The sequence below is a fragment of the Cardiocondyla obscurior genome, linkage group LG02 (genome assembly GCF_019399895.1).
Source record: "Cardiocondyla obscurior isolate alpha-2009 linkage group LG02, Cobs3.1, whole genome shotgun sequence".
NCBI lineage: Eukaryota > Metazoa > Arthropoda > Insecta > Hymenoptera > Formicidae > Cardiocondyla > Cardiocondyla obscurior.
Genome location: NC_091865.1, coordinates 5,205,339 through 5,229,427, shown reverse-complemented (window position 1 = coordinate 5,229,427; position 24,089 = coordinate 5,205,339). Strand labels below are relative to the sequence as shown.

Genomic DNA, 24,089 nt, shown 5'->3' with positions numbered 1-24,089 from the left:
ATTGTGTCGCGTGCTTTTTTTCTTTTATAAAGTGCAAATCTGCAGAACAAAGAAAATATAAATGAATAAAGCTATTTGTATGTATACAGGGTGATTCGAAACAAGTATAGTGTTCTTGAAGATACGTATTCTTGAAAGAATTCTAAAATGATTTTTCCTTTTGCAAAAATTGGTCTGTAGCCTAGTTTCCGAGTAATTAATTAAAATATTTAGCGTAAGAGCGACAAGGAAGCTGCGGGTGAGTCGCTCTTACGCTAAATATTTTAATTAATTACTCGGAAACTAGGCTTCAGACCAATTTTTGCAAAAAGAAAAATCTTTGAGATACAAAAAAAAATATAAATATAGTACAAAAGTTAATTCCCACTTACCTTTATTCCCACTAGTATAATAAAATTTTCACTCTTAGCACGAAATATGCACACACGCTACACATCAAGATCGGTCATCAAATGTGAATCGTGAAAACTTATCCGGTTTTGTTTTGTTGCCTAGACAACCTGCTCCGGTGCCTGTGGTTAATTCAGACAGTCTTCTGAATATTCAGACAGTCTTCTAAATTTTCAACCTGTTTCTGATTATTAAGACAAAATTGTCTTAAATTTACTTTTAGACACTCAAATCTGAAAATTCAGACATTAAATCTGAAAATTCAAACACTATTGTTGTCTAAATTTTAAGAAAATTTTTACAGTGTCTAATTTTTTAGACACCAACTGTAAATATTTTAGACAACGTGCCATTTTTCTAAATTTTAAGAAAAAATCTTTAATTATTAAAACAGAATTGTCTTAAATTTATTTTCAAACATCAAATCTTAAAACTCGGATACTTTTATTGTCTGAATATTCAGATATTTTTTACAGTGTACAAAAGTGAGCAATATATCAATAATTAATATTTTATTTTATTACTTTTCAGCACCACGATGGCAAAAAGGAGGACGAAATAGGGGCCGGGGCCGTGGTCGCGGATGTGGCCGCGGACGTGGCCACGGTGCCGGCGCAACAAACCATAATCAGACTTTATACTTTTATTAATTTTGTGATTGTCATTTATAGGTTTACTTTTTAATTAAAATGGGATACTCTGTATATTACATTAATGTTTAAATTTATTTTGCTAAGAGACAAATTTTTGTATTACTTTTAATATACTATTATATACAAAAGTTTTTGCGTCAATTGCCATCACAAAGTCTACGTGATTAAAAAGTTTATATGGAACTTTCTGAGTGAAAGCATTTGGCAAGTGTTTCTCAAGTTCTAGTATACTCTGAAAATTAAAACAAGAAGACGATATTAGAAATAAGTAAATAAAGAGTAAGAAATGGATAAATTATTCAATTCACAAAAATATTTTTTTAATATACTACAGTGCATTTAATTTGATTTGTAATGTTTGTATAAAAATTTGTTTTTATTTGTGAAAACAAATTAGACAATAAAAAACTGAACAGATATGTTACCTCTTCTGCTACAATCATATCATTTTCTGCGTAAAATATATGTATTGGAGCGGTAATCTTTTTGATATCATAACTTGGAGGTGTTTTCTGTTTGTATCGTTTATAATTTTCAACTATACCATAATCATAATTTCGAAAATCATCTGCAACAATCGATATAAATTATACATTTATAAATAAATACAGGATGTTCTGTAATAAATTTTTTTTCGGAAATAAGTAGGGCTTATCGAGAAAAATAGAAAAGTTTTATACTGTTTTGTAAAATTATCGAATGTTATTGAGAAAAAATTAAAATGTCTAGCCTAAGAGTCACAAGAAATCGGCGGGTGAGTGAGCGTAACAGACGAATAGCGCTGCCGCTTGTCGCACTCACTTATCCGCAGCTTCATTGTCGTCCTTACGTTAAACATATAAATTTTTTTTTAATGACAATAGATAATGTTACAAAATGGTATATGACTTTCGTATTTTTCTCGATAAGCCCTACCTACTCCCACAAGAAAGATAATTTACCATGGGACACCCTGTATATCACATATCGGCAATTTAAAAACAATTAAAAAATATATATTAAATGATTATATTGGTACGCTCGAACCAAAGCACGCTGCACCGAAAGTTAGCGATCCGCATGATGAGGATTTTCATAAACTTGATCGTTTGTTTCCTGTTGCTAAAAGACGGTTTTAATTTTATTACTGCCTGCTGTTAAGTCTGCCTCAGGACTTTTAATTGAAACTAACGTACGAGCATTGTATAAGATTGTTGTTAACTAAACAAGTTATTCTTTTTTAAAGTCTATGTTATTTCTTCCGCGACGCGCAATGTAAACGCAGAATGAGAGAGTGATTGCAGAAAATGCTAGCGTGTCTCAGGCGAGAGCGTAATATGTACAGTGACCGGCAATAATGGCCTGTCGCACTGCGGCGACGGCGGCTCCCATGCGTGAGGTGGGGTAGTGTGCGTGAAGCCTCACCGCGGATCGGGTACGTGAGGCAGGGAACGCCGAAAGGAGCGAGAGGACGGGGGAAAATTTGGTGGGAGGTGTTTTCATGCTCTATCCCGCTCGCGACCCGTGCGTGTGAGAGAGAAAGCATGAGTGAACGCTAAGAAATTATTATAGGCGCACTTTCGCTCTCTCGCTTGCACGCGTTCGTGTTTATACGGGCGGACAAAAATAGAAGTATATCGCAAGAGTACGCTATTAATTCTAGCGTATACTTTAAGACATTTCGCGACTTTTGACAATCGAAATTAATTACTCATGTTACTTATATTATAAATATATATTTTTACATTACGTATAATTTAATTTTGGGATAATTTTCGTTTTCTGTCTTGAGAAAGACAATTTTAAATGCCTTGTCTTTCTCAAGTCAGAAAACGGCATTTAAAATTGTCTTTCTCAAGACAGAAAACGAAAATTATCCCAAAATTAAATTATACGTAATGTAAAAATATATATTTTTAATATAAGTAACATGAGTATTTAATTTCAATTGTCAAAAGTCGCGAAATGTCTTAATGTATAAGCTACACTGTTAATCATGTATCGCCTAGTACCGCCAAATTAGAGGTACAAATTCAAATATTTTTGGAGGTACTAAAAAATTTCGAGGTACACGATGATACGAGATACTTTTCGCGATACATTAGCACGAGGTACGAAATGCACGAGATACATTATACATATAATGATAGGATTAGAGGTACTTTCTTTAAAAATTCGCGGTACTTTTTTTCGGTGGTCCATATTTTCTCAAATATTTCGCGATACATTAGATTGGAGGTACGTATCGCCATACGTGTACCGCCAAACTTAAAATGATATCGCCAAGACGGAAAATGTATCGCCAAACCGAGAAATGTATCGCCAAAACGACAGAACAAGCGCGTCTTCGCGTGACGTGATTGTTTTATATGTTGCACGCTTGCAGCCTGTCTGCCGCATAAGAGCAGTTGCGAGTTGCTTATACGCAATGCTGGTCAAAAACCATATCGTTTTATAAAGTGCGTTATAGTGATAAAAGTTTCTTGTTTGTTATCCATATATAATGGATAAATCGTTAACAAACATTGATATCCGCGATGTACAACGTGGTATTTGCCATGATACTCATTGCGAATGTACCGAGTACCGCATAAATTTTCTTGACAATAGTACGTCCAAATTTCGCGATACTATTGTCCTTTCTAGTTTGATAGTGTTCTTGTACCTCGAAAATTACGTAGGGAAAAAAATAAATCGTGTACCGCGAATTTCTGGCGATACATTATTTAAGACTGGTTTTTGTACCTCGAAAATTACGTAGGGAAAAAAATGAAACATGTACCGCCAATTTTTGGAGATACATGATTAAGAGTGTAGAATTAATAGCGTACTCTTGCGATATACTTCTATCTTTGTCCGCCTGTATAAACACAAACGCGTGCAAGCGAGAGAGCGAAGGTACGCCTATAATAATTTCTTAGCGTTCACTCATGCTTTCTCTCTCATACGCACGGGTCGCGAGCGGGATAGAGCATGAGAACACCTCCCACCAAATTTTCCCCCGTCCTCTCGCTCCTTTCGGCGTTCCCTGCCTCACGTACCCGATCCGCGGTGAGGCTTCACGCACACTACCCCACCTCACGCGTGGGAGCCGCCGTCGCCGCAGTGCGACAGGCCATTATTGCCGGTCACTGTACACAACTATATAAATTAATTCAGATCTTTCAACGTTATCAAAAATAACAAGAAAAATGTTTTATTTATATGTTATTTTATTAATAATATTAATTAGAATATTTTATAAAAAGAACACCCACTTGCAAGTATATTTTGGTAATAATGGTCTAATGTTTGTACAGAAGTGCCGGCTGGAACATGAGATAATAAATCTGGCAAAGCTGTCTATAACAAAAATAAATGATATAGATTAAAAAAGTCATAAAGTATAATTATAAGAAAGGATTAAAGAGCTAAGTAAATTGGATAATTTTAATATTAATAGAGTTTGTTTGCGTAGTTTATATGATAAGCATTCATTGGTTAGGCCATGCGTATCAAGCCTTTCGGGCCCTCGCTCATTGTAAACGGGCCACGCGGCGTTGCGCGCTGTTTTCTGTTCAGTTTGGGCATGCGTAGAATATTTCGGCACGTCACGGTGACGATCGCCATGATCCGATCCCAGTTAGCAACCATACCTCGAGCCGACTACACGTAGCCCGCTCCATCGATTTTCCGCCCATTTTTTGTGAAAGCGCTTTATTGTAAGCCAAATAAAGTAGTTTAGTAAAGCTCATAGTTAGCCCGGTGCTCAGTTGCCACCGAGTGTGTAGATCCCTCGAACAGGCCCACGGCCTTACAACCCGTGCTAGGCGGCGATTGAGTCCACCACATTGGTATTTTTCACCATTTGGTCCTTCGAGCCGGATATACGGCGATCGGCGGGAGGAAGCTGAGGCTGTGCAGCCAAGGTACAGAGATCCACCCGTACACGGTGGCGTACCCAACCGCAACCTCTGAGGACAGCGGGCTCATGCAACGTTCGGAATTCGCAAGAATCAACGACTCGAGGAAAGTAATCGGGCGCGGCTCGCCCTGGCATCACCACCCACGTTCGCATCACGTGATCAGCACGTTGGTGCAGGCATCGTTCCTGCCGTACGATCAAAGGGCGTTAACGAGCGCCGGCTCACAGTGATCCAGCTCAGGCACCGGCTGCGGCAGATCAGCGAAAGCCCAGGCGCCGTTCTGCGCAACCGACGACAACCATCGGGCCTTCTCCACGTAAGGATCTTGCGCTTGCGGGGCGCCATTCTACGCATCCTCGCAGCGGTGTTCCCGCTCATCGGTGTGACGTCAGCCATCCCAACCTCCAAGGCGGTATTCCCGCGCGGCAACGCGGCTTCTCATCTGCGCATGCTCAAGGCGGTGTTCCCGCTCATCAGTGTGACGTCAGCCATCCCAACCTCCAAGGCAGTGCTCTCGCGCAGCAGCGCGGTCTCGCCTCTGCGCATCCTTAAGGCGGTGTTCCCGCTCATCATCGTGACGTCACACGGCCCAATCCTTAAGGCAGTGTTCCGGCCAATCAGCGCGGTGTCGCTGCAACGCATCTTTAAGGCGGTGTTCCCGCTCCTCATCGTGACGTCACACGGCCCAATCTTTAAGGCGGTGTTCCTGCCAATCAGCGCGGTGTCGCTGCAACACATCTTTAAGGCAGTGTTCCTGCCAATCAACGCGGTGTCGCTGCAACACATCTTTAAGGCGGTGTTCCTGCCAATCAGCGCGGCGTCGCTGCAACGCGTCTTCAACGCAGATATACGACGGCATCTCTGCGCATCAGCGCGGCTTTGCATCTGCGCATCAACACGTGGACGTTCCTGCGCACCTCCCCGGCGCTGTACCTGAGGTCTTCGTGCCATCGTTCCGGTCGTCAGGCAACGCAGAATCACACAAGGGTCATCTCCGGCGATTCTCCCAAGGGATCTTCAAAGCTCGCAAGTCATTGTCTGTATCTTTATTTTGTAAATTGTATTTCGTTGCGATTAGCAAATAGGCTCATTTAGCGCGCGGTATTAATCGTCGATCTTGCGTATATTCAAAGTGTTATCTCCTCTGTTAGCGTGTCGATATTGTCTTTCGCGTATATTTTACTAGCGGTATTTGCGATCATATCCTCAATACCACGTTTTCTTTGAATTGCTCACCATGACCGATCAGTTGAACGTATCACAGTTGAAGAAGCGGCGCGCTACATTGAAATCATCGGTCACGCGAATCAATACTTTTGTAGAGTCGGTTCAAACGCTCAATCCGCTGACTTTGTCTGAAATTGAGGAACGCAAAAATAAATTGGAATCGTACTGGGTCGAATACGAGAAGTTTCAGACCGCTCTGGAATTTCTTGAGCCGCAAGAAGTCGCGGATAGGGATGACTTCGAGGACAAGTTTTATAAACTCGCCGCTAAGATGCGTTCCATGCTGCGATCTCCGTCATCATCTAGCGTTTCGATTTCCCCGTCATCACCCGCGCCGTCAACGAGTTTAATTGCGCCGGCACCGGGCATGCATAGCGTGCGTTTGCCCAAGGTAGATATTCCCAAATTCTCGGGAAAATATGAAGAGTGGTGCGCCTTCCATGATACATTCCGGTCAATGGTGCATTCGAATGAGTCATTAGCGGACATTCACAAGCTTCATTATTTGAGGGCCTCAACGATTGACGACGCGCATAAGGTTATTAGTTCTCTCGAAATATCGGAACACAATTACTTGGTTGCTTGGAATTTATTACGTGAACGGTATGACAATCGACGTATGATTGTCCAGAGTCATCTCAAGGCAATGTTCGAAATCCCTCAAATGCAAAGGGAAAGCGCGATGGACTTGCGCCGCATATCTGACGGATCTTCACGTCACATTCAAGCGCTAAAGGCAATGAAGCTTCCCACTGATTCGTGGGACGATCTCCTAATATATCTTATCAGCTCTAAGCTGGATGCAATCACTTTCAAGGAGTGGAGAAAATCGTTAACTGACGACACTTTGCCCACGTTTAAACAATTCATTAACTTTATCAATCGGTATTGTCAAATCCTTGAGGCCACTCAAAAGAATAATGATTCATCGGTCAGGCATGTGACGACGCGCTACCACAACATAACTAGATCTAAGACTGCTTGCACCGTAGTGGTAAGGGCAAAATGCCCTTTGTGCAACGAGGAGCACTTTATATTTCAGTGTAAACAATTCCTGGGTTTATCAGTCTCTCAAAGAATAGACAGGGCTCGGTCATTTAAACTGTGTCTCAATTGCTTAAAATCATCTTCTCATGTAGCCAATAAATGCTCTTCGGGAAGCTGCAAAACTTGTGCGCGAAAGCACAATACCCTTTTGCACATCGCAAGCAATCCGGTGAACGAACATGTTATTAAATCGGATACAGTCGCGACTGCCTCTTCGTCTCGATCGGCAGTTCCTAGTCCGACGAAACCTGTTTCTGCAAACGTTGCCAGTGTTAATTCGGACTGCATCTTTTTATCCACCGCGATAGCTTCTGTTGATTCGAGGGATGGCTTGCCGTGTTCCGCTAGAATATTATTGGATTCTGGCTCTCAGGTGAATCTCGTCACCAAGCGATTTGTGCGAAGCTTAGGATTAGCTGCGCGTTCAGTTAGCGTTTCCATTACCGGCATAGGCGGGAAGGTATCGCATTCTAGTGAAATGGTACAGCTTTGCATTCGTTCGCATTTCCAATCATTTAGCTTCACTGTAGACTCGATTGTAACCGATCGCATAACAGACTCCATTCCGGGAGTTAACCTTGCACGCTCGGCGTTTCAAATTCCTCGTAATATAAGGCTCGCGGACCCAGGTTTTTGCACATCCTCTGAAATCGACATACTCTTGGGCGCAGGCATATTCTGGGAGCTCATTTGCGTGGGCCAGATGAGGCCTTCAACTGCCCATCCTACTTTGCAAAAGACAAGGTTAGGCTGGATATTATCAGGATCCCCCAAGAACTCCCTTCCTGCAACAATGACGGTTCAGTCGTTTCACACCATGATTAGCGACGCGGAATTGCACGAGCAAGTTCATAAATTTTGGAAATTAAAGGATTTGCCTGAGTTTGATTCCCCTTTTACGATGCAGGAGCTGCAATGTGAACAGCATTTTTGTGAGAACGTGTCTCAAAATGAGCAGGGTCGGTACATAGTCAAGCTTCCCGTCAAGGAAAAGGTTCTCAATAACATAGGCAATTCACGAGACTCGGCTCTGAAACGTTTCCGCGGCATAGAGAAGCGCTTTCTTAAAAACTCCGAATTGAGGTCTCACTACGTCGCTTTTATGCAAGAATACATTCATCTGGGGCACATGAAACCAGTAGATGATAGATCTGTCGCGACCAACGCTTATTATTTGCCTCACCACTCAGTATTCAAGAACGACACAAAAGGGGGTAAAATTAGGGTCGTCTTTGACGCCTCGTGCAAAGGAGATTCAGGAGCTTCTCTCAACGATGCCCTGTTTATAGGTCCTGTCATTCGGGACAGCCTTGTTTCCATTTTGTTGCGCTTTAGGGTACATCAATATGTCATTACTAGTGACATCGTTAAAATGTACCGCCAGGTACTCGTACATCCTTCCCAGACTCATCTCCAGAGAATATTGTGGCGTGAGGATGATCGGTCGCAAATTCAGGAATTCGAATTGATCACGCTAACATACGGCACGGCCTCGGCGTCTTATTTAGCCACGAGATGTCTTCTCGACATAGCAAACAAGCATGAAAATGATTTTCCTTTGGGTTCCGCTCGCGTGAAGCATGATTTCTACGTGGACGATCTCCTCACGGGAGGGGAATCGATTTCGGATGTAATAAACATGCGCGATGAGGTGATCCAATTGTTGCGTCGGGGCTGCTTTGATTTAGGGAAATGGCGAGCCAGCTCACCGGAGCTGTTGAGAGGTGTTGTCAATCAGGCTAGCGGATCGTTGTCCATTAGTCAGGAAGTAAACGCGCGCATATTAGGATTAGCTTGGAATACGGATGATGACACATTCCATTTCTCATATCAAGGCTCTAAGCAATTGGGAATTATAACCAAAAGAAACATTCTTTCAGAAGTTTCAAGGTTATTTGATCCACTAGGTTTGATTGGTCCCGTAGTAGTTTGGGCCAAGATAATCATGCAGGACCTCTGGTCCGCTGGAGTAGACTGGGATGAGTCGGTCCCGCAAGAAATCCACTCGAGATGGTTGCATTTCATTTCTCAACTTCATGAGTTGAATAATTTCAAGGTGGCTCGCTGTGTCAAAGCAAACGCAAGTTCTGATTCCATTCAGTTGTTGGGCTTCTGTGACGCCAGTCAACGGGCTTATGGCGCTTGTGTTTACATGCGCACTATTGATAGGTTCGGAAACTATCAAACGCAATTGTTGTGCTCTAAGTCTAGAATCGCTCCTCTAAAGGCAACGTCTTTACCAAGACTCGAATTGGCAGCGGCCTTGTTGCTTTCACAGCTGGTTGATAGTGTAAAGAGGGCTGTCGGTTTATTAAACACACCGGTCTTTCTTTGGTCAGACTCGACGATAACTCTTCATTGGATTGCGTCTCAATCCAGAAAATGGTCTACGTTTGTAGCAAATAGAGTGGGGCAGATACAAGGGCTCACCGACATCGGTTCATGGAGACACGTCGCCTCTGCTCACAATCCTGCTGATCTGATATCTAGGGGTTTGTTTCCCAGGGAATTAAAGACTTCGCAGCTGTGGTGGTGCGGGCCCGATTACCTAAAATTGCCAGAGCAGCAATGGCCTGTTGGCAGTGTAGAGATTCGCGAAGAAAGCGTGCCGGAATTGCGAGCCGTAGTAGCATCAGTAACGGTTACTGAAATTGCCGGTATTAACAATTTATTCGCTCGGACCTCCAATATTCACAAAATATGCCGAATCGTGGCATACTGCTTGAGGATGAGCAAACGAAATCCATTCAAATCGCCCAATTTTCAAATATCGTCTCAAGAGTCTTCCAGGGCTTTAGCAGCGTTATGTAGATTCGTGCAAGCGCAATGCTTTTCGGCAGAGTATAAACTTTTGAAGTTGAACAAGTGCGTAGATAATAGCAGCAAATTAAAATCGCTGTCCCCGTTTGTAGATGGCGAAGGATTGATTCGGGTTGGCGGGAGACTAAAGAATGCTCAAGTACGGTTTGACACGTGTCACCCGATATTGCTACCTCATGGGCATGAAATCACCAAGATGATAATACAATCTGAACATCAGCGGAATCTGCATTGTGGGCTTCAAGCAACCATGGCATTTGTCAGACAGAGGTTTTGGCCGATAGGATTAAAATCAACGGTTAAGAAGGTTCTAAGCTCTTGTATATCTTGTTTCAAGTCGAAACCTTCCTTTTCTGAAACTGTAATGGGCGAGCTGCCAGCGCCCCGGGTCACGGTGTCCCGTCCATTTTCCCATTGTGGCGTCGACTACGCCGGTCCTTTCCTTCTGCGTGAAGGTAAACGAAGGAACGCGGGAAGGCACAAGGCTTATCTCGCATTGTTTGTTTGTTTCGCTACCAAGGCGGTTCATTTAGAGTTAGTGAGTGACCTTTCAACCGAGTCATTTTTGGCGACGCTTAAGAGATTCATATCTCGTAGGGGAAGACCGAGCCACGTCTATTCTGACAACGGGACGAACTTTGTAGGAGCAAAGCGAAATATCAAAGAATTGTACGATGCCATTCAATCTGACGAGACACAACACGGTGTTGCGAGTTATTTACGTGATTCCAAAATTGAGTGAAGCTTTATACCTCCAAACGCTCCGCATTTTGGTGGGCTTTGGGAGTCCGCGATTAAGTCGGCTAAATTTCATATCGCTAGAGTGGTAGGCAATGCCTCATTAACGTTCGAAGAAATGTATACCACGTTGTGTCTCGTGGAAGCAGTGTTGAATTCGCGTCCCATCGCACCATTAAGTTCGGACCCAAATGATTTAGCGTATCTCAGTCCGGGTCATTTTCTAATCGGATCCCCTTTGAATAGCTTTCCGGAGGATGATGTAAGCAGCGTCAACGTAAATAGGCTGTCAAGATGGCAGATCGTTGAGCAAATGAGACAACACTTCTGGTCCCGTTGGAGCAAGGAGTATATAAGTTCCCTTCAGGAAAGGCGCAAATGGACGCAAAACAAGGGTTCGCAACTGGAAATCGGCCAATTAGTATTGGTTAAGCAGCAAGGCTTGCCTCCCTTGCAATGGCTTACTGGCCGTATTCAGGAAGTTCATCGAGATTCAGAAGGGCGTGCTCGTTCTGCGCTAGTAAAAACTGTTCAAGGAGCCTATGTAAGGCCACTTACAAAGCTCGCTATATTCCCAATCTAAGCCTGAGGAGTTGTCTCATTTGCGGTCCAATTCAAGCGGCTCTCACCAGCGTTGACAATTCGGCGATTGTCTTTGTGTACATATCACTTAAACGATATTTCGTTATATTTGCGAGTTATAATATATTTCTGTTTTTTTTTTTGTAACTGCGTTAAATTGGTTATATTTTAATTTCTTTGCATTATATCCAGTAATCAAGCTCAGCCGCGTGCAATAATGTTTCAGTTTCAAGCGCATAAAATGTTGAAGCGCAGACGCTTCAAGGCGGGCGGCATTGGATAATTTTAATATTAATAGAGTTTGTTTGCGTAGTTTATATGATAAGCATTCATTGGTTAGGCCATGCGTATCAAGCCTTTCGGGCCCTCGCTCATTGTAAACGGGCCACGCGGCGTTGCGCGCTGTTTTCTGTTCAGTTTGGGCATGCGTAGAATATTTCGGCGCGTCACGGTGACGATCGCCATGATCCGATCCCAGTTAGCAACCATACCTCGAGCCGACTACACGTAGCCCGCTCCATCGATTTTCCGCCCATTGTTTGTGAAAGCGCTTTATTGTAAGCCAAATAAAGTAGTTTAGTAAAGCTCATAGTTAGCCCGGTGCTCAGTTGCCACCAAGTGTGTAGATCCCTCGAACAGGCCCACGGCCTTACAACCCGTGCTAGGCGGCGATTGAGTCCACCACATTGGTATTTTTCACCATAAATAGTTACATTTATCAAAGTAAATTTCTGGACACGTGTAAAAAAAAAACACGTTCTCCTAAACAAAACATGGACATAGGTTTTTTGCGCCCAAAGAAAATGTTAATAACAAATTTAAATTTTTACATGCACGATTGAAGGATAACGAAAAACAAGATAAGAAAACTCTCTTATAAAATTTTCAATGAGTTTTGTAATCGACTAACGTATTCAAAGTATCTATGAAGAGAAATCGGATGCATCTCAATTGTGAGTGACGAATGGATTTCTTGAAAACTATAAAAAATAGAAAAAACAAATTGACCACAAAAGGAAAAACCTGTTCGTAATACAGCCTCACAACGTGAATCGCTTCTAGTATCGCCCTTTTTCCGTATAGAAAAGTAATATAAAGAAGCATCAGAACAGTTCTCGAATTGCTTATTTCAACGAAGCAAACACTTTAGCCTTCCGCATCCTAGCGAAAGCAACCACAACAGGGTAGAGTGCACTCTGCTTTAACTAGACACTCTTGGTGCTTTCATTTCTAGTGTCACCGAGTCGAACTGGTAAAGCAAACTTTGCGTCCGCTGAGCATTCTTGGTGTCCCGCTATCGACGATCGAACTCAATACTATACCGTCGCACCACCGTGATCTACAAAGTGGAGTATTCTCGGCCGAGTACTCTTAGCTAATGATAAAAGTATGGTGTATCCGCTTTTAACTACCGTACCTCACCGCAACTGATCGTGCCGTACACCCTCTTACAACCGGCAGACGACACCGCATCCGCCTTTCTGCACCGCGTTTTCAACGGAAGCTTTACGATCCGTATTAGATCTGCATCCGTCTTCTTAACAACGACCTTCTACGACAACCCGCACCACCGTATCGTGTCCCAACATCCACGTACCCGTTTAATAATTTAAAACGCACCCGCACTGATTGCGTACGCTTATTCATCCACTCCGTACGGGTAATCGCGCTCAAGGCATTGTATGCTCGAGTAATCACCGCTGTCTATTCTACGGGATACCTCTAATTATATTTCGTATTTAATGTTAATAATGTTATTGGTTTCTATTTTTGTACTAAATTTAATCTCGGTGTTTCGGACTTACACTTTCGAACTCTGATATCCCGACAAGCTGCATTCTCGTAGTCTCGCGAATACGCGCTTACTAGGCTGAAGTTTGATAACTACGATAGGTCATTTTAATATTATAGTAATATTTTTATGTGTTACATATAACACTTACAGTGTTAAGTTGTGGTGCATCAGAACCAAATAGTAAAAACAATACAGCGATGCAAATAGTTTGTGTTACTGCATTATCATTGCATAAAGTTTTTGCTGTTGTAACAGTTGCTAAAGATTGTGGTAAAAAATCGTATATTTCATGTACTCGTAAAATTTCCTGGAATATGCAAAACAAAAATTTAAATAGTAATAATTAGCTCATAATAAATAACAACTTTAGCATCTTACACTTCTGAAGAATGTGCTACCAATTTTTAAATGAGATAGTCAGAAGAAGGAACAAGAATTTACACATTGAAAACTCTTACGCGTTACTGCTAAATAATGTAAAATGTTTTCATTCAATTATCTTTTTTTTTATAGTGGCACAAAATAATTATCAATGTGAAAATTCTTGTTTCTAACGTTTAATATAATTTTAAAAAAAGGTATAAAAAAGCGCCAAGTATAAGCGCGCGAAATTAAAATAACTACAAAATGAATAAAATTACCCTCAAAATTAGATCCCCCCAAAAAAATATAAAATGTTTACTGTATTCAATATTATAATATTGAATACTTTCTATTAAAGTTATGAGATCAAATAATTGCGCCAAGAACCTAAAGAATCTAGAAAATTTTAAACAATACAAACCATGTAAAACCGTACAAAAATAGACCTAGGTTTGTCCCGATGATATAACGTGGTAATGTAAAGAAAGAAAAAACAAAAAATCTTGGCGCTGCGAAACCAAATCTTTAAAATCTCAAATTATAATTTTGTTTTTTGCGTTATGCTACGCATCAGATTTGATTAATAATTTTACTCTTGTAACCAAAATTAACATCGCGATATCTTTATTTATAGACAACGCAGCGAAATAATAAAAACACTTTTATTATATAAGTCGACCCTAATCTATACAATAAGTCTATTAAGAAAGCGATTGGTTGAGTCGTTATTGAGATCCGGTAATCTACGGATTTCTCAAAACGTCGTCTCGCGTATAAGAGGCACGGCAGTGCCTCGCTGCGCTTATACTTGGCGCGAGGCACTACCGTGCCTCTTGATATGTTATGACTACAGCAAATATATCTCGGAATCTTAATGAGATTGTTTCATCTTGTGTATTAACATTTCTGTTTACAGTAAAAATGTGCAAATGTTAAGACATACCTTTAAAAATGGAAGAAAACTCATCGTATTGTTAAATGTAGGTGTTACTTTCACCCAAAAAGCACACGGAGCTAAAAAAATTGCTATTTTTATCTTTATATTGTATTCTGGTTTTGATGACAAAAGAGCGAGTATAGAAGTAGCTCCCATTGAATGACCAATAAAATATAAATTTTTTTGTTTTGTACAATTAAGAATGTAATTAAACATGGCCGGCAAATCTTTCGTTCCAACTTCGTGAAAACTGAAAAATAACCACTACGATTATACGATTTTACAAGATATATAATTTCTCTGCCATATTCTTATAACCTTTTCTAAAAAAAGATTCAAAAAAAGCGCTAAGTATAGGCGAGCGAAAAAAGCGTCTTTAAAAAAGTTTTGAAGCAAAACCAAGACTCCCCCAAAAAAAGACTCTCTTAAAATTATACTCCCCAGAAATAGACCATAAAATGTGTACTTTAATAACAAATACTCTTCATAAAATTAATGAGATCAATTAAATGCGCCAAGAACTTGAAGAAAATAGAAATTATATTTAAACAAAATCAAGATTCCCCCAAAAAAAACTCCCCCAAAATAGAACATAAAATGTGTACTTTAATAATAAATACTCTTTATAAAACTGATGAGATAATGTAAAGAAAAAAAAAACTTGGCGCTGCGAAACCAAATCTTTAAAATCTCAAATTATAATTTTGCTTTTTACGATGTGCTATGCATCAGATTTTTGTAACCACACTGGATGTATATTAAAGAGTATTTTTAAAATACATTTAACAGTCCGCAATCTGTAAAAGTGGAACGGCAAAAAATTTGTTGCATTGCCCATTTTCAATATTTTTGTTATAATATACATATTTTTTAAGTCATCAGCATTTTTGTTTTGTCTTCTTAGAATTATGTTTCTTTTCTTATTTTTTCTTTTATTTTTTTTTATTCAATATTTTTATTTTATTTTTTTATCTTTTATTGTAATTTTAATTTTTTTTGTTTTTTTTTTAATTTTAAAGATTTGGTTTCGCAGCGCCAAGTTTTTTTTTTCTTTTTTTTTAAAAAAATAAGTTTTTGGGGGGAATATCATTTATTTTGTAGTTATAATATAATCTAGAGACACGTTAGTATTCTACGTTACGTGCACAAGCAGCGTGATCGAGCGTATCATACGCGAGATCTTTTATTCTGAGCTATTGAGATGTTTGGATCTCAACAACGGTCTAACCGATTGCTTTCTAAACGTGTTCCTTTATATATAAGTTTGTACATAAAATACACCTTTTTTGTTTTATCTATTTTTGCTGTACGATTGATACTTTTTAGAAAAATGTTTGATAAAATTGATGCTATAACAAGTTCGGGGTAAACTTGTGTCACACTTGTACGGTTCGACGACGACGACGACGTTAAAATGTGATTTTACTCTTGCAAGCAAACTTTACATCGCGATATCTTCGTTTGTAAATAACGTAGCGAAAAAATAAAAACACTTTTATTATATAAATCGACCCTAATCTACACAATAAACCTATGTAGAAAGCAATCGGTTCAGCCATTGTCGAGATCCAAACATGTACGAATTTCTCAATACTTGGTCTCGCGTATAATAGGCACGGTAGTACGCTGCGCCTATACTTGGCGCGAGGCACTACCGTGCCTCGTGATATTAAAATATGCGATACAAAACATTTTAAAGTAAAGAGGAAACAAAGAGAAAAAAAATTAATCTCTGGTTTTGCTAATAAAATTTAAATAAGACAATATTATGTGTTTAGAAGTTGATTTCTAACCGTCAATGTATTGTTTTCGTTAGCTCGCGACTCATTATGTAAAGTTCGGCCACATTTTTGATACGTGCACCGCCGGGAATCCGACTGTTTCTCACGCTACGCAAACCAATTAAGATGATCACGACTTTATACTCTTTAGGTTGTAACAGTGCACTTGGCGATGCACCGTTCCGGTCACACCATCGGCCGGACGCCGGACATAAGATCGTCCGGCGGGGACCTGAGACGCGGTGCGCCCCAAACATTTTTTAAGGAAACTGTCAAAAGTAAAATATAATGGCGGGATATCGACCATCGTTCCTCGGCTAAGTTTACGCGCGGGCTAAGCTGAATCATTCCGATCGTTGCCGAATGCGCCGACAACGCCGAGACCCGTTGTTTCCCGACCGCGCCGCAACAGGGACCTCGACGCCACGTCAGGATCGTCACTATCTCCGCTGAGTCCCAGAAACCCGGCGTCATCACTTTTTAGGTATAAAAAGGCGATATCGGAGCTCAACGGAACCGTTCTTGATCCGCTCGCTTCAGAGCATCATATCCCGAACCGATCCTCAAACAAACACTCTTTGTCTCAACCAGGAGATCCTGAGGTTCAATCTGATCAGAAAACTCCGAATTTCGGAATCGCTGGCACGGCTATCTTTAGAGGTGGAGTGAACTCTCAGACCTCGGCCAACAGCCTCCGTGATTCAAGACTAGAGAATCTTTTCGCACTGTCGCCGACCACGGGGTGAAGTGATCTCCGTCTCGGCCGAGGGATCTCGGCTACGCGACACCGAACAGGTGCAGCCATCCCTGGATTTGCGACCCGATACAATACACCGCGATCGTAAATATTATTATCCGCGTGTTGTTCGAACTCATCGTCGCGGCCTTTAACTCGAAATCGCGTCATCGACGATTATCTCGTGATTCCGCGCTTTTATGTATTTGTTTGCGCTAACCGCACGTTACTGCCGCAACATACGTGCACAGTTACATCCCGGCATTGCGATCATGCTGTTATTGTATTGTTAATTCTCGCGCACAATCTGTCCGCGTCTCCGATCCACAATATATATATTTATTTTCTTATTTATTTCTTATTTGTTTTAATCATCAATAAACGTATATTTTGTTCGTAAACGCCAGTCTCACTGTATAACCGGATCTCCTCTGATCAAATCCCAGAATCCCAACGAGCACACCGGGCATAGCTCGCTAAAGATCGATATTCGGTCGACCGGACAACGAGGTCGATTCAAGGTCAATCATGCTGTTTATACATGGTATACACCTGTTCTGTTCTCTTTCGCGCGTATTTATTGGTTTTTTTACGCTACCGGTTTTCCAATTGCAGTAGTCTTGCAACAGCATTAAAGCAGACACGTGCCGCTCTATACTAATCGCTCTCGAACTCATTTGTCGAAAAAGACTATCGCGTCATCGGCGCAGCCACCTCTTTTGCTGTTTCTGTTGTGTAGAATTGTTAATTGTCGATTAAATAATTGTGCATTGGAGCACTGAAACGAAACCAAAAAGAATACGATTATTCGACTCTCCATTTATCACTTACACACTCGTACGCTCAGCGCTAGGTGGAACCGGATATCAAATTCAAACAATTCAAACGGATTTCGAACATCCGCAAACATTACATAACTGTAATATTTTCGATTTAATATTCATAAAATTTGTTATAAATATTTTCATATTTTCATATACGCTTTACATGTTTATTGCGTTCTTCTTTAAATGTTATTGACTTTACATGCTTATAACTCGTCACATATACTTCATTCAGTAAAAATAACCGTTATCTTGTTGTCTTGCTTGGTAAATAAATATTTTTTATTTTTAAGCGATAGATTAAAACTTAGTTTCAACTCTAATAATACTTCAAAATAAATCTCAATAATAATGTATTACCTATACTGCCAAAATTTAGGATTATATACCGTCATATTTGTATGTGATCTACAATAACTGTTTCCTCTCATATTTCCAACCCATACATCATAGCCTTGATCTGCCAATAAACAGGCTGTAACATAAGATAATAAGAAACTGTTTTAATTTGTATTTAACTTTACAATTAATTAAATTAAATTAAATTGTCACAGATCAGCTATCTGCGACCGCCTTAACGTCGCCAGCTAAACGACTTCAAGACGCATTGTTTATTCCTATGGCCAAAAGTTGATTCTTTTTTCAAGTTTTATTTTTATTATAGCCATGCGGTTGCACTTGAATATAATATCATTTTACGCACGCACATGCCGTATCAGCACGGCGCCGGGCTAGTCCCGAACCGCAATAAAAGTTCTTAAAAATCATACCTAATGCTAGATAAGCTTTCCTGTTAACGCTAATAAAGAATAGGGCCCCAAACGCGTTTAAACAATGCATCTCGATAGTCAGTTCTTCTCGAGCACTCGCTGTAATCACATCGTTTAGATCTTACGCTTTCGCCTTGCGATTATATTAAAGCTTTGTTTTGTATTCTGCTTGTACGCGCAAATTAATAAACCTGTTGTGTTGTGCTGGTAATTTGGCTAGTTAAATTACCCACCCATATTACAGTCCTAAACACCAGCAAATTTTATATTTTGTAGACCTGCGACGAAATGACAAAATTGCAATTAAGCACATTCCAATACGATCGCGACACATTTACGAAACCGAGCATTGATTGATTAAAAAATGTCAGCATTAAATCGGCATGCACTTCCTCCTTAAGAAATTAAGCTCAGGTAAGCTCGCACCTTTAGTGAGAGACCCGGAACTACCTCCATATAAATAACAGGCAAAAACTCGTTAAGTCAGTAGCAATATCAGTATCAGTACTAGTATCAATATCGACCCCAACAGTAGTACATAGCCTCAACAAAATATAACGAATTGAACGCAATAAATAAAGGTATAAAATTTTATTTAAGTCTAATTCGATATCAGACTCGTCTTCCCACGAATCTATACTCGACCTTAGTGTTCGCGCTTTTTTCGTCGACTTCTCGTTTCGTTTCTATTTCTTTAGTAACGGACATTTAGTCGATTTTCTTTTAATAACATGTTCAGTTATCTGACAGATGTTGACAGATGATAATATGTTATCATCTGTCAAATAGGATAAAGATATTAGGAGATTTTATTTAAAACGTAAATGTTTTGAATGTTACAATTGTGAGTGCGAATTCCTTTAATCGGAGTGACAGAGTTCAATATCGAGCTGCTCCTGGAACTTTGAAATAACCGCTTTTCTGTAGTGTAACGAGCTGTTCCTTGTGACACAGTTTGTTTCTGTGATTTTTGGGCAGTTCCCGAATTTAATCAAACGGGCTGAACCTGTCTAAGGATTTTGGGCTGCTCCCATTTGAGGATGCAGGCTGCTCCTGCTGACTCAGTCTTCGTTTTAAAAATTGGCGCACGCGGTGTCAATCACCTGTGTCTATGCGTCGGGTTACAACATCAGAAAATTTTAAAACGAACGAACACAAATTCTAGATTTGGGAACTCTCACAGTTTTGAATATAATTGTTATAATTTTGAGACGGATATCAATCTTTTAAATAATCTCCAGATCCGTGAGTAATAATCTCTCTCTTTCCTTTGAATCTTTGTTATTTTGTGCATGAATGTATTCTAAACTCTTGTAAGAATTGTAATAATTTTCTCTCTTTGGCTTTTTCCCTCCTCCCATGTTGGGGGAGGGTTTTTTACGCCAATTAAATTCCTCTAATTACACCTTTCTTAAATTTGTGTTATTTCTTTATTAATCTTTTGCTTTTTCTTTTGTAAGTTTTTCAGCCGCCTGGTATATATATTTATTAATTCTGTTGTAACCCGACGCGTCAACGCAGGTGATTGACACACTGCGTGCGCCAATTTTTTACAAAGACTCAGCAGATTACCAAACCGTTAGAATCTGCTGAGCCTACGATGCAGTCTCGTCAGCATTTACAACACCACGCATTATCAGCAGAAAGCAGTAGGGCACTCGGCCACTTCCTTCTGCAATTTTGCTGACAAGACATAAGTAAATAATATAAAATGCATGAGCTCCGAAGCTCGTGCAAGTCAGTGAGTTATGACGAGCTAGCGACCCATAACTCGACCCACGAAAATTATACTAAACACGAAACGAAGAAGAAAATAAAGATAATACGACTTTTAATAAAAAAGGAAGATTTACTTCTATAAACTAATCATCGCTTAAGCGATGGTCCCGAAGGACGAACCCTGTGCACCTCTCCGGTGCAACAATTCATTAAGAGCAAACTTTTTCCTTCAATAACGCATACACTTAGAAAATACCCTTAGAAGAGCCTCCGACCAACATCGCTACAATAGAGCGTAGCGAGCCGCTGCCTAGCTGCATAGCGAGCAAAGAGACGCCACCAAGGTTTAGATGTCACCTTGTAGCAAATACAAATTTAACGCGGATAAAACAACGCGCCGGAAAGCGGGTACAATTAAAGCGGCTCCGATATCGAATAAAGAAAATATTTGAATTAAATAAAAACCCTTCCGAGCTACTCTAACAATTACACGATTTCAAATCTTCCAACAAACCCGAATACAAGGTCATATTAGTCGAATTCGAAACCAACTATCCTCCCCCCCCTGAACACCTATATAAAACCGACTCTAGATATCGCATCTACAAACTCCGCTATCTATTCGGCCTTGAAGACTGAGCAATCTTAGTCCGATCCCTGGATAAAATAACCGGACTGACCCTTAAACGGACAGACGCGACGGAAACGTAACAAAATTATGTTTAATATTTTGTTCTTGTGTTCATTTTGAGAAATAAATGTCTAGAAAAAGCTTTACTCTTAACAACACTCGAAATTTTATATTAAAAATATTGATATTAAGTATTATTGTCTTAATACATTTACATAAAAAAAGATTTGACTAAAGTTTAAAACAGATTCAAAAACATCGAGATCTTAATATTAATAATTTTTGAATGATAAAATTTAAAATTAAATTTTTTTTTGCATAGACGTTAGATAAACATTTTACACGATGCTTCACAATGAATTTCATATCACATGTACATACCAAGGCATTTGCTAGGATCGTATAGTACCCAATAATCAGATGAAGCAATCATGCCATGTAAAAGAAAAACAATTTCCTTTCTTTTCTGGTTATTTGACAATGGACTTCTGGGTATTCTGTGAATTACCAAATTGTAACCGTCTTCTGTTGTAACACTATGCTCTTCAGCAGGATAATGATATCGTTCTACTAGACCAATCTACATAAAATATAGCCTTTTAATTTATATTTTATAATTATTTAGTTCTAAGAATTAGTAAAAAGTAGAATATAAATTAAATTAAAATTAAAATTTATTTACATTCGTAAAAATAAACGTAAAACTATTAAATTGTTTTACCTTTAATTTAATCTGTATTACAAATTTAATAACAATGAACTAAATTTGCAAAATGCATTTATGAAAAATAATTTCTTACTCACGAAATCTAATACTTTGGCATTATTCACTCTTTCAGCTTGATTTATTCTTTTAACTTTTATCAAACCTGGGTCCTTAGGACAAAGAAAATTTAGAAATGTGCTTAAAAAATATGATATAGACTGTGATCGTTTTTCTGAAAACATTATAACAATTACAAACGTAAATAATATAAATTTCATTTTTGAATTTGTATTAATTTATTTAAAACTTCTTATTGCAAAGTAGATTGCAAGAAAAACCCCCAATTGTTAGCAGCTTAAAATTAATTTTTGTAATATGCTCTTGTGCGATCTGTAATAAGAATAAGATGTAATTAATTTAACACAGTACTTAAAAATAACATTTTAACAGATATTAAAATTAAAATAATAAAATAAAAAACAAAAAAAAATTTACAAACATTTTGAAAATAACGTAGTAGGTAGATCATATTAATGAAAATTAAAATTAAGAACAGATTAAATATATGCATTAATTTTTTTATGAATTTAATTTAAGTTAATATTTTTTTGTATATTTTTCTGAATATTTTTTTGGAGATAAACGTTTATGTACAAAAACTTTCAATTAAATTAACTTGAAATTCAATATTTGTTTAAAAAAAACTTCGCACATTTTTAACAATTAACGAAAAATTTATTAATAAAATTAGATATATATTTTAAATCTTTTAAAGTTATGTTAATTACTTAAGTATAGATTTCTAAAATTAAAAATTACTTTTTCTATTTTGTCGCTTACTGGTACAATTCTTTCATGAAAAATTGATACAAATTCTATGTTTTTAACAACTTATACGTTTTGTATTTTCAAAATTAAAATTGATGTTAAAATATTTTTATTCTATATGTGTAATGTAAATATTGAAGTACCTACATATTATTTGTTAAAATTTTAGTTAAATGATATACAATTTGAAAAATAAAGTAAAAATGATATTCTTAATTGCACATAATTAAGAATTTATATTTTAGTTACACCAAAAATTTACATACTTATCGCAATTCAAGTATATTTCACAAAGATTAAAAGTATACGCTTATTGTTACAAGAGATGATATAAAACTACAAAGAATCGAGGTCCGTTCCTTGAAATATATATATACTCAGTAACGTATGCAGTGACGAAACTCGAGATTATCTCTCTAGTATGTAATTTTGTCTAATTTCTTTACTTTATCGAATTACAAAAAAACAATATATATAATTATATAAATTTTGAAACTGTTAATTCTTTTTTCTTTATTTTCTTTGTCTTGTTTATTTTTTCTTTCTTTTCTTTCTAATAAAATTAACTAAAACTTGTGAGTTTATTAAACAATTTTAACAAATTATTAAAGATAATGCTAAAAAAATAATTACAAAATTTTACGTTAAAAAATACTTTTTTACTTTTTTGTGACTAGTTCCGTTACTATGTTAATAAAAAAACTATACAATGACTTTGATTGTCAAGAATAAAACGTACTTTTTTAATCTGATTGTTGACATTTGTCCTTTAAACGGAATAATAGTTTTTGTATAAGCATAAGCTCAGTTGAGTGAAGTGGCACGACTATACGAGATAATTATAAAACTTGAACCCATTGTTTGACTAATTGTAAATATAATTTGTTATTCTAATTTTATGACGTATTTTGCTGAAAAAAATATTTGAGTGATCAGTTGTATATGTGCAGGAGAAAAAATGTTTATAATTTATGTAATAAGCTATTATATTCTGGAAAGTATATTTTTTGCAAATTTTATTAACTTTTATTTATTTATTTTTTAATTCATTGTTTTATAATAAAATAATCAAGTAACTTGAGAATTGCCTGTACGTGCAGTTTGTTGCAGTTTTTGTTAAGAAATATTGCAATCACATTTTTACATTTATTAATGTGATTAACGTTATTCAGAACTTTTGTGAAATAGTCTCAAATAAACATGAATTATTGATACAAAACAAATTAGTTAATGTTAATTATAAGTAAATGTAATAAAATTTAAAGTGACTTAGTCAATATGAACAACGCAGGACAATTATTAACAAGCAATGATAAATACAATCAAATGTTACAATAAGTATAAATACAAAGTTTAATACTTATCAACGTTTGTTTGATAAATATCATCAAATTATTATGATAGTTAAAACAAAATAATATTACAAATATAAACAATTTACGTGACAATTATTACCAAATAACACGATAAGTATAGCAAATAAATTTCAAACATACAGGAAAACTTATTTTAAGTTCCCACCTCGATTATCTCACAAATTAAACACTTTAGAAAATAATGTTTAAGACAAAAGTTGTATTGCTTTGAGAGGAATTTATTGTGATACTGGTGTGACCTCAAATAGTCTTTTGAAGAAAACGCAAAAATCATCTTTAATT

The 24,089-nt window shown here is 38.0% G+C and overlaps 1 protein-coding gene across 1 annotated transcript; it reads right to left on the bottom strand.

The window, feature by feature from the left end:
• Nucleotides 1-360: 360 nt before the first annotated feature.
• On the bottom strand, nt 361-22,229 carry LOC139109807 (lipase 3-like). Its single transcript, XM_070669151.1, has 8 exons — nt 21,702-22,229; nt 21,279-21,477; nt 18,138-18,252; nt 14,443-14,686; nt 13,285-13,443; nt 4,280-4,364; nt 1,469-1,611; nt 361-1,275 (listed from the first exon to the last, which is right to left on the bottom strand). Exons 1-8 carry the CDS (start codon nt 21,879-21,881, stop codon nt 1,123-1,125), a joined length of 1,278 nt encoding a protein of 425 aa, XP_070525252.1. The 5' UTR covers nt 21,882-22,229; the 3' UTR covers nt 361-1,122.
• Between the last annotated feature and the right edge of the window lie 1,860 nt (nt 22,230-24,089).

What these genes read in the sequence shown, in the direction of transcription:
- LOC139109807 (XM_070669151.1), bottom strand. Translation starts at nt 21,881, where the DNA reads ATGAAATTTATATTATTTACGTTTGTAATTGTTATAATGTTTTCAGAA. An exon ending in ATGCCAAAGTATTAGATTTC is followed by an intron (nt 21,478 to 21,701) that starts GTGAGTAAGAAA and finishes TATTTTATGTAG; the next exon opens with ATTGGTCTAGTAGAACGATA. An exon ending in CGATCCTAGCAAATGCCTTG is followed by an intron (nt 18,253 to 21,278) that starts GTATGTACATGT and finishes CTTATGTTACAG; the next exon opens with CCTGTTTATTGGCAGATCAA.